This window comes from Taudactylus pleione, unplaced genomic scaffold, assembly GCF_031769625.1.
Source record: "Taudactylus pleione unplaced genomic scaffold, aTauple2 ptg000055l, whole genome shotgun sequence".
NCBI lineage: Eukaryota > Metazoa > Chordata > Amphibia > Anura > Myobatrachidae > Taudactylus > Taudactylus pleione.
The window spans coordinates 5910913-5922500 of NW_028284457.1; the positions used below are offsets into that span (position 1 = coordinate 5910913).

Consider the following 11588-nt stretch of genomic DNA (forward strand, 5'->3'; position numbering starts at 1 on the left):
AGCAGACTGGGGTTTCAAGATGTGCTGTTCAAGCTCTTTTAAACAAGTACAAAGAAATGGGCAACGTTGAGGACCATAGATGCAGTGGTCGGCCATGGAAACTTAGTGCATCAGATGAAGACATATCATGCTTACTTCCCTTCAAAATTGGAAGATGTGCAGCAGTGCCATCAGCTCAGAACTGGTAGAAGCCAGTGGGCCCCAGGTACATCCATCTACTGTTTGGAGAAGTCTGGCCTGAAGTGGTCTTCATGGAATAATTGTGGCCAAAAAGCCATACCTTCAATGTGGAAACAAGGCCAAGTAACAACTATTCATGAAAACATAGGAGCTGGGGTGCATGTGCTCTGGACTGAGGAGTGAAAATTAAATATTTGGCTGTAACAGAAGGCAGTTTGTTTGTCGAAGGGCTGGAGAGTGGTACAAAAATGAGTATCTAGCAGGCAACAGTGAAGCATGGTGGAGGTTCCTTGCAAGTTTGGGGCTGCATTTCAGCAAATGGAGTTGGGGATTTGGTCAGGATTAATGGTGTCCTCAATGCTGAGAAATACAAGCAGGTACTTATCCATCATGCAATACCATGAGGGAGGCATCTGATGGCTCCAAATTTGTTCTGCAACAGGACAATGACCCCAAACATAGAGCCAATGTCATTAAGAACTATATTCAGCATAAAGAAGAACAAGGAGTCCTGGAAGCGATGATATGACCCCCACAGAGCCCTGAACTCAGCATCATCAAGTCTGCCTGGGATTACATGAAGAGATGGAAGGATTTGAGCAAGCCTACACCCACATAAAATCTGTGGTTAGTTTTCCAAGATGTTTGGAACAACATCCCTGCTGAGTTCCTCAAAAACTGTATGCAAGTGTACCTAGAAGAATTGAAGAATTTATGCTGTTTTGAAGGAAAAGTTGATCATACCAAATATTGATTTGATTTAGATTTTTCTTCTGTACATTCTCTTTTGCATTTTGTTAATTGATAAAATAAAATATTAACACTTCTATTTTTGAAAGCCTTTTTACTCTGAGATTGTGTTGGGGAGGTTATTACAGAAAATTGATACAATAGTGTGAGATTAGTAAGTGGGAGAACAAGGCACAAGAAGTAGATGGAAGAGAACCAGAGGTAGATGAAGTAGATGCAGAAGAATGTGTTTCCATTACAGAATAGTGCAGAGTTTCCCAAACTCTGCCATTACAGTCAAAGTTTTAAGGATATCCATGCTTGAGCACAGGTGACTTAGTTAGTAACTCAGTCAATTTGATTTACTCATCAGGACTCAAGCATGAATATCCTTAAAACTTGGATTGAATTGGTGGAATATGGGAAACTCTGGAATAGTGGATAGAAAATAGGTTGGCAATAGGGTGCAAAGTTTGGATATCACAGTGAGACATTTGTGTAAATTGTGAAAGGACAAAATAGTCAGTAAAGACCCTCTTTTTGGCTCTCTCAAAATTGCACCTACCCTTGCTGTATTACCCACCAATTGCTCCCTACTATATTTCCTACTGCCCTTCATACTAGATCCACCTGCTTACTCTTGTTTCTCCCATTTTCTTTTCTTACCTTTATTCTCCTAATATGCCATCATTTCACTCTACTACACATTCAAACAGACCAACTTCTTCTCCGCTATAATACCACACAGCAGTTACTGTAACTTCACATGACAGATATAACCTTCTATCCCACTATAAATACAGGTTGGGTCTCCCATATCCAAATATTTCAAAATACGGAAAATTCCGAAATACAGAATTTTTTTTACATGACTGAGATACTGAAACCTTTGATTGTTGATGGTTCAATGTGCACAAACTTTGTCTAAGCCACAAATTATTAAAAATATTGTAGAAAATTACCTTCAGGCTGTGTTTATAAAGTGTATATGATACATAAATGAATTTCATTTCTGTCAACAAACTTTGTTTGAGCCACAAAATTATTTAATATATTGTATAAAATTAGCTGCAGGATGTGTGTATAAGGTGTATATAATACACAAATGCATTCTGTGTGTATTTTTGGATCCTATTCCCAAGATATCATATTATGGTATGCAAATATTCCAAAATACGGAATATTCCGTTATCCAAAATACCCCTGGTCCCAAGCATTTTGGATATGGGAGACTCAACCTGTAAATCTATCCTATTCCCTTCTTAACATCTATTCATTACTTCTTCTCTTCCCCCACACTCCAGTTTTATATTAAATGTATTGATATTCCTTGGTTAACATCAGTGGTGGAACTCCCGAAGACAATGGAGTCATTTCCCGCCGAGCGTCAGCCCTGAAGGGGGCACCTGGCTCCATTGTCCCCGGGAGCTGCATGGAGAAGGAGCGCCGCTGATCAGCGCTCCACCTCCATTGGCGTAACTACGGAGGGTGCAAGGGGTGCGGTCGCACCCCTGCACCCTCCATTTGCTGGACGCCCGCTGAGTGTGTTACCAGCGGGCACCCAGCTCCTATCCTCCTGGTGGTAGCCAGAGGACGGAGCTCCCTCCGTCTTCCGGGTCCCGCAGTGTACTATGGGAGTGACGTCATAACGTCACTCCCATAGTGCCGAGGAGCGGACGCCGGGGACGGAGCTCAGGAGTGAGCTCCGTCTTCCGGGTCCCGCAGTGCACTATGGGAGTGACGTAATGATGTCACTCCCATAGTGCCGTGGAGCAGACACCAGGGATGGATGGCAGCAGCACTGGAGTGGGGATAAAGTTAAGTTTTTTTTTTGTGAGTGTGTGCGCGCGGTGGGGGCCATCACTACTGGTGGCAACTACAGGGGCCTACTACTGGGGGCAACTACAGGGGCTCACTACTGGGGGCAACTACAGGGGCTCACTACTGAGGGCAACTACAGGGGCCTACTACTGGGGGCAACTACAGGGGCCTACTACTGGGGGCAACTACAGGGGCTCACTACTGGGGGCAACTACAGGGGCTCACTACTGAGGGCAACTACAGGGGCTCACTACTGGGGGTAACTACAGGGGCCTCACTACTGGGGGTAACTACAGGGGCCTCACTACTGGGGGCAACTACAGGGGCAACTACAGGGTGCTCACTACTGGGGCAACTACAGGGGCCTCACTACTGGGGGCAACTACAGGGGCCTCACTACCGGGTGCAAATACAGGGGCCTCACTACTGGGGGCAACTATAGGGGCCTCACTACTGGGGGTAACTACAGGGGCCTCACTACTGGGGGCAACTACAGGGTGCTCACTACTGGGGAAACTACAGGGGCCTCACTACTGGGGCAACTACAGGGGTCTCACAGGGGCCTCACTACTGGGGGCAACTACAGGGGGCTCACTACTGGGGGCAACTACAAGGGGGCTCACTACTGGGGGCAACTACCGGGGGCTCACTACTGGGGGCAACTACAAGGGGCCTCACTACTGGGGCCTCACTACTGGATGTACTGCATAGGGGGACCATTACTGGGGAGCACTACATAGGCGGACCACTACTGGGGGCATTATATAAAAGGAACTGCATAAGGGGGGCGGCGGCAGCTTGGGCTGGCATAGGTGCTGAGGGGTGGTACATTTTAGTTTGGGGGGCACCAACATTTATCTTGCCTCCGGGCACCTGGGATGAAGTTACGCCACTGGTTAATATATATATATATATATATATATATACAGTCAGGTGCATAAATATTGGGACATTGACAGAATTTTCATATTTTGGCCTCTATTCACCACCACAAACAAGATGTGCTTTAACTGATTTAATTTGAGAGTAATTACATCCAAATCAGGTGAATGGTGTAGGAATTACAACGGTTTCTATATGTGCCTCCCACATTTTAAGGGGCCAAAAGTAATGGGACAAACTAAACACTCCTAAATCTAACTTTCACTTTTTAATACTTTGTTGCAAATCCTTTGCACTCAATTACAGCCTGAAGTCTGGAATGCATAGACATCACCAGATGCTGGGTTTCAACCCTGGTGATGCTCTGCCAGGCCTCTACTGCAAATGTCTTCAGTTCCTGCTTGTTCTTGGGGCATTTTTCCTTCAGTTTTGTCTTCATCAAGTGAAATGCATGCTCAATCGGATTCAGGTCAGGGGATTGACTTGGCCATTGCATAACATTCCACTTTTTGGCCTTAAAAAACTCTTTGGTTGCTTTTGCTGTATGCTTTGTGTCATTGTCCATCTGCACTGTGAAGCGCCGTCCAATGAGTTATAAAGCATTTGACTGAATATGAGCATATAATATTGCCCGAAACACTTCAGAATTCATTCTGCTGCTTTTGTCAGCAGTCACATCATCAATAAATACAAGGGAACCAGTTCCATTGGCAGCCATACATGCCCACGCCATGACACTACAACCACCATGCTTCACTGATGAGGTGGTATGTTTTGGATCATGAGCAGTTCCTTTCCTTCTCCATACTCTTCTCTTCCCATCACTCTGGTACAAGTTGATCTTTTTCTCATCTGTCCATAGGATGTTGTTCCAGAACTGTAATGGCTTTTTTAGATGTTGTTTGGCAAACTCTAATCTGGTCTTCCTGTTTTTGTGGCTCACCAATGGTTTACATCTTGTGGTGAACCCTCTATATTCACTCTTGTGAAGTCTTCTCTTGATTGTTGACTTTGACACATATACACCTACCTCCTGGAGAGTGTTCTTGATTTGGCCACCTGTTGTGAAGGTGTTTTTCTTCACCAGGGAAATAATTCTTCTGTCATCCACCACAGTTGATTTCCGTGGTCTTCCGGGTCTTTTGGTGTTGCTGAACTCTCCGGTGCGTTCTTTCTTTTTAAGAATGTTCCAAACAGTTGATTTGGCCACACCTAATGTTTTTGCTATCTCTCTGATGGGTTTGTTTTGATTTTTCAGCCTAATGATGGCTTGCTTCACTGATAGTGACAGCTGTTTGGATCTCATATTGAGAGTTAACAGCAACTGATTCCAAATGCAAATGTCACACCTAGAATCAACTCCAGACGTTTTACCTGCTTAATTGATAATGAAAAATGAGGGAATAGCCCACACCTGGCCATGAAATAGCTTTTGAGTTGATAGTCCCATTACTTTTGGCCCCTTTAAAAGTGGGAGGCACATATAGAAACCGTTGTAATTCCTATACCGTTCACCTGATTTGGATGTAAGTACCCTCAAATTAAATCTGAAAGTCTGCAGTTAAAGTACATCTTGTTTGTTTCATTTCAATGCCATTGTGGTGGTGAATAGAGGCCAAAATATGAAAATTCTGTCAATGTCCCAATATTTATGCACCTGACTGTATGTATATATATATATATATATATATATATATATATATATACATACATCCTTTATTTAGAGCGCTCATAAGAATAAACAGACTGAGCATATAAGCAGACATGAGTGCAAATAGCCTCAACAATGAGACACATTTTCAAATTTATAGAGAAAATACAATATAGATCTGTATATGTAAACCAAATCAATAGAAAGGGTATGGGGGGCGGGGAGAGGAGGGGATGGAGGTGTAAAGGAGGGAAACAGGACTACTAGAGAGATTAGGACATCTGAAGGGTGCTTAAAAGATATTAAAATGAAAACGAGGAGGAGTACCTGTCCAAGGTAATAAAGCAAACAAGAAATAATGGGGTGAGAAGTAAGACCCTCCCGCCGCACATGGGTTCAGTGGAGGAAATATAAGGGTCAAGAGTGGGGGGTGCCCTCACAGGAGAGCCAAGGAGCCCACACTTGGGCAAATAGATGGCCCCTATCATGTTGATAATAAGTAATATTATCCATTGCCGCAATATGCCAAATTTGCGAATTCAAAGCAGAAAGAGATGGCGTGTGAGGGTTTGTCCATTGGCGGGCTATTAATTGTTTGGCAGCTACTAGATTATGGGACAACAATTTCTGGGAGTGCTTGGAAAGGTTGGGAGGAGGGTAGCATAGTAGAAAAATCCATGAGGTACGTGGGATCTGAGCTTCAAAGAGCTGATCTGTAACTGTATGGACCGAGGTCCAAAAAGTATTAAGGACCGGGCAAATCTACCAGATATGGGTAAGAGTACCCCGGAGGCCACAATTTCTCTAGCAAGGGAGCTGAGGTTCTGTAGAAGAAAACATTTGTGAGAGTCGCACTGGGGTATAGTACCAGTGGTAATATAATTTATATGAGGTTTCCTTAACTGTGTAGAAATGGAGGATCTGGCAATAGCCTGTCTCACATCTCCCAAGAAGATTCATGTGGATTACAAGTTGAAAAAGCAGCATCAATAAGGATACTATAAATTTTGGAAATCATTCCTTTGGACATGGGGTGGAACCTGCAGAGGCGTTCAAAGGGGGTGAGGGTGCATAGAAGTGAATCTTGTGGCATAGATTGTAGAAAGTGCCATATTTGGCAATATTCAAAGGGGTGGAGGGGTTGGGTAGGAGCTTTCGACTGTAGTTCTGAGACGGAAAGCCAATGCCCACCTGTGCTCAAATCAACAGGAAATTTGAGGGCCAGATGTGTCCACCATGCCATGCGGGTCATTAGTAGGCCCGGTGGAAAACACGGATTGTTCCACATGAGTATGAGGGGAGACATAGAAGAAGTGATTGAGAATTTAACGGAGTATAGATTCCACAGATGTAGTAGGAATTGAAGAGTAGGTGGGAGGCTGGAGGAGGGGGGGTGGGCGATATCTCTTTTATAAGCCCCAGAGAGAGGACAAATCTGGGAAATTAATACTGTTGACTTCAATGTCAAGCCAGGATGTTGTTTCAGAGGGAGAATAGGAGGAAGCAATTTGAGAAAAGTGGGTAGCCGGTTAATATATTTTTAACCTTTACCATCTTTCTTCTACATTCTTCCATCCCCATGGACCTCCCAAATCCCAAAAAGCACCACTCTGGACATCAATACCTAGGACTTCTGCTGCAAAGTGGGTCCACCCAGCACTCAGGCAACAATAGGCTAAGTATTAGCAATTTGTAGTCACATTTGCATCAGCAGCAGCTGTAGACTTCTTTGTTATTTGACATCTGGGCACCAAATCCCCACTGATGGTATTTGGCAACCTTGAAGCCTTGCTATGTATAAATAGAGAAACAAGGTCAAGGTGATCCAAGGTACCAAGCAGGGCTTTCAGTAGCTTCACTCAACTGTGTGTGTGAAAGATTTATGTTATAAATGGAACTGTCATCTTACAAAATATTGTACAATACAGTTTACAAAGGTGTCTATCTAATGGTTCCATGAGACAATGTGTGGGTTTGGACGTTATCAAGCTACCACAATCTGTTCCTTCATGATAAGCTGTGGACCTAATTTAGAAAGTACAGTAAGCCCCAAAGCCAGGAAGAAGTGCGAGAAGAAACTGTATATGCTATTGTTAACCTTTGCCAAGCCTCTTCTATCTACAGTTTCCAAGAGGATCACATACTAATCTATCTCTGAAACAAAATATATATATTAACATTAAAACACCATCCCCTGGCTACATATTTTAAAAGAAAATATCTTCTGCTTTTGATGCAACAACCTTCAAAATATCTAGACAATCCACATAAATGAAATGAAAGGCAATATTTGTACTGACACAATCCAGCACTGTGTCACTGCACATTAACAAAAGTGTAGAATACAGTAGTTCATAATAAAACAGATGAGAAATTAATAGGGTGAGAGTTTAGAAAATGTGAGTTTAGCATTAAACTCTCACACTATTTAAACTCAGCCAACATAATACAATCTGAGAAAATGCAAACTCTCATGATTTTAGACTAAAAAAACTCTCACGATTTAAACTGTCATCCAGATGTTTATCCATTTTGAAGATACAACTCTAACAATGTGAGAGTTTACTGCTAAACTGTAACATTTTCTAAACTCTCATCCTATTATATTTGGCCCCAAGTGTCAGTCCAAATATTTTACCTTGACAATTAACGATTAAACATGTAAAATCATATTTCCATGTATTGTTCTGTCTGCTTCCGAATTAGCAGTGGCGTAACCAGGGCAGGGTGAGCGGGGTACATGCCCTTGGCACCATGGCAGGCCCAGCAGTGGGGGCCGCTGCCGGTCAGGACACCGTACCCCCCCCAGCCCCCCCCCCCCCCGCACCTCCATTTCTCCCGGACTAAAAATAGAACAAACAGGCAAGTGTGCCTGTTGGTGCTGCTGAGGGCTGTAGGGTGAGCTGCAGCAGAAGCACGCAGCCCCTCCCAGGCAGTCTCCCCATTCTCTATATACTGAGAGCTGCGGGTGCCGACAGAGGCAACTGTGACAGGGTAATTCTCCATCCCCGGTGCTCTCTCTACTCCGGACCAGCCAGGTAAGAGTATAATTTTTTTGCAGGGATGGGAGGGGGGGACGGAATGCCACAAGGGAGGAGGAGGGTGGACTTCTGCGGGGGGGTAGGGAAGGGTGACTTGTACTTGGCTGGCAGCATTTATGGTGAATGGTGTGTGTGTATCTGTGTCAGTTTGTGTGTATATCTGTGTAAGTGTGTGTGTCAGTGTGTGTATCTGTGTCAGTGTGTGTGTGTGTGTATGTATATGTCAGTGTGTGTGTGTGTATGTATATGTGTCAGTGTGTGTATGTATATGTGTCAGTGTGTGTATATGGCAGTGTGTATGTGTCAGTGTGTGTGTGTATGTATATGTGTTAGTGTGTGTATGTATATGTGTCTGTGTGTTAAAAGACAATGCAGGGGGGGAGGCGATGGTGTGTTGAGAGTTGATGCTGGGGGGGTGATGGTGTGCTGAGAGATGAAGCAGGGGGGCAGTGATGGTGTGCTGAGAGACAACGCAGGGGGGGCAGTGATGATGTGCCGAGAGACGAAGCAGGGGGACAGTGATGGTGTCCTGAGAGACAACACAGGGGGGGCAGTAATGGTGTGCAGAGAGATGACGCACGGGGGGCAGTGATGGTGTGCTGAGAGATGACGCAGGGGGGCAGTGATGATGTGCTGAGAGATGACGCAGGGGGGGCGGTGATGGTGTGCTGAGAGATGACGCAGGGGGGAAGTGATGAAGTGCTGAGAGATGACGCAGGGGGGGCGGTGATGGTGTGCTGAGAGATGACGCAGGGGGGGCGGAGATGATGTGCTGAGAGATGATGGTGTGGCTGAGAGATGCAGGGGGAAGGAAGTTACACAGGGGGAATGAGTCTGGTTGAACCGCTATCATATGATGATGACCTTGTTAATATTCCTACACAAACAGGCATCTTCCGGACGATGTGACCTGCATGAATAGTGAATACCAACTGAAGACGCCGTTGTCTCAGAGAGGATGTATTTCTTCAGAGGTTCCACATTGTGAGAAACCACCGTAAAGGTAAGGTGCATATGGAATAGAAAGGAATGTTCCCAGACTAACAAGAAATTGGTGGCGTGTCATGTTGGCCCACCCCATTTTCAGTAGCCACACCCCTTTCTTTGTTTGATCACTCTAATTTTTTTTGACGCGCACCTTCGGTGCGCAAAACATATATTGCTATGGGGTGGGAATGCACAAATCTTACATTTGACCTGGGCTCCAAAGACTCTAGTTACACTACTGCTAATTAGCAAGTAATGTCACTATTTGAGATATATATACATACAAATGTTGTAGAAAAGTACTGTGCATGAATAGATTCATACACAGCTACAGATCCAATGATGTCATAGCAACTGAAATAATTGCTTTCATCTGTATCTTATGCCATTAGCATGCTGTCCTAAGGTTATGAGAGGAGCTCCAACTGTGTAATGGAGTTGAGTAAGATGGTAATACCTTGCTTTAAACAGAGCTAAAGGTCATTGACGGCTTAACACGGAAAATGTACATATGTTCCCGATTCATATATAAATATCCTTTATTAGCGAGAATCACCAGTTGTTTTTGCCATTCTATCTGCCAGTATTCACTAAGTAAATAGACCATGTGCATGTTTTTATCACTGGGTTGCATCAGTAAATTAGTGAAGGTGACCCAATTAGGTATGAGCAGACTGATCTACTCTGTTTTAGTAAATGTAAAAAGGGAAACAAAAATATTTGGTTAATCAAAAAAAAGAAAACTACGTTTAGATCTCAATTTTTGCCTATTTTTAAATAATTTATTACTCAGTCAGATAAATTAGGAAAATTATGTTAGCGTACAATTGAACCATTTTCTTAGCAGCTGCTACGGGCGTGCATCTTCACAGTTTACTGAACTTCAGTAAGCAGAACATTTTTTTATGTTGTATTTAATATTGTATTACCCACATTCATTTCGTTACACACAAGTTTTATCTTCTGTCATTGTAAGGCTGTTATAATAATGTAAATTTTTAATCTGCCCTCTTTTCCATATTAACATAGTAATAAAATTGTACCTCCTAATTGTACGTTTACTACTCACCAGCTGCCTTTGCCGTACATTCAGAATTTACACTTTTGTGGTCTAATGTTTGGATCTAGATAGATAAACTTTTCTATTGGTTCCCAAAAATTATTTTTGACTCCTCTATTTCTTAAAGCATCCACCGTATTTATTATACCAGGTTTTAGTTCTTTATAATGTTTGTAGCTGGGTATAATAAGCTTACTGTAGGTTTGCCAAATCTTACACTCTATAAAAACATATACTGTATATATTTTACAAAGCTAGCACAAATTTTCATCTTGTTCTACCTGATGCAGTACTCCACCATCTTTGTGACGTCACATTCAGAAGCAGCTTTTTGGCGTAGACAGCTGGCTCGAGTGCCAACAGTAATCCAAGAAGCTGCCAAAGAAGAAAGGAGTGACGTCAGAAGATGGTCAGTAAGAGGTGGCATTACATTAACAAGATAAAGGCAAATCACTTGTAAGAATATGCTTAACAGAATAACTTAAACTCAACTTAAATAAAAGCAGAGAACCTATGAGAAGGTTCCTGCCATGGGTCAGGAAATATAATAATAACATGGTCTCCAAAGTTAACTGCATAAGCAGTGAAGTGTAAGGACGTTGATGACAGTTGAACGGATATCTGCCCCTAATTAAAGGTAGTGAGCTAATGGGGAAAAAAATGTTTACCTGGACGTCTCTTTTAGCTCCCTAATTAAACAGTGTGAGGGAAAAAGAGCATGACTTCTAATTATTTCATTTATATTTAAACTTGTACATGTTTAAAAACTAATGAAGATCTATTAATATGTTAATGCAATTCCCATACCTATTCCTCCAAGGATCCACTGCCTGTTGAAGCTGTTCAGGAAGCAGACTGGTGCCTGGGTAGCGGACATGAGTAGATCACTTACAGCTAAATTTATTATGAAATAATTTGGTGCTGTTCTCAGTTTCTTATTACTGTAAATGGAATGAAAACATAATAAAATACTTTCAATTTCTACAAGGAGATCAAAGTAACAATATGATAGAACAAAAAAAACATTTACAAAAATATATAACAAATGTTTGAATTAGAAATACTTTTGATGCCATGCATAGCTAAATAAAACTTTACTAATGATATGCATTTGTGCATGAATGCACTTATTTCAAAATGTATTAAAAGGTTTATTCAAGAACATGGTTATCCTTAATATCCAATCAGATATTTATTTGCATTCTAATTTGCACTAAATGATAACGGCTAATAAAAT

At 42.5% G+C, this 11588-nt stretch overlaps 1 protein-coding gene across 1 annotated transcript in view; it reads right to left on the reverse strand.

The window, feature by feature from the left end:
- The window catches only part of LOC148535158 (melanopsin-B-like), a 197256-nt gene that overhangs the window by 132161 nt on the left and 53507 nt on the right, over positions 1-11588 (reverse strand). The window contains 1 exon segment of the mRNA XM_088464453.1: positions 11159-11292. Coding sequence (XP_088320579.1) covers positions 11159-11292 — 134 coding nt within the window.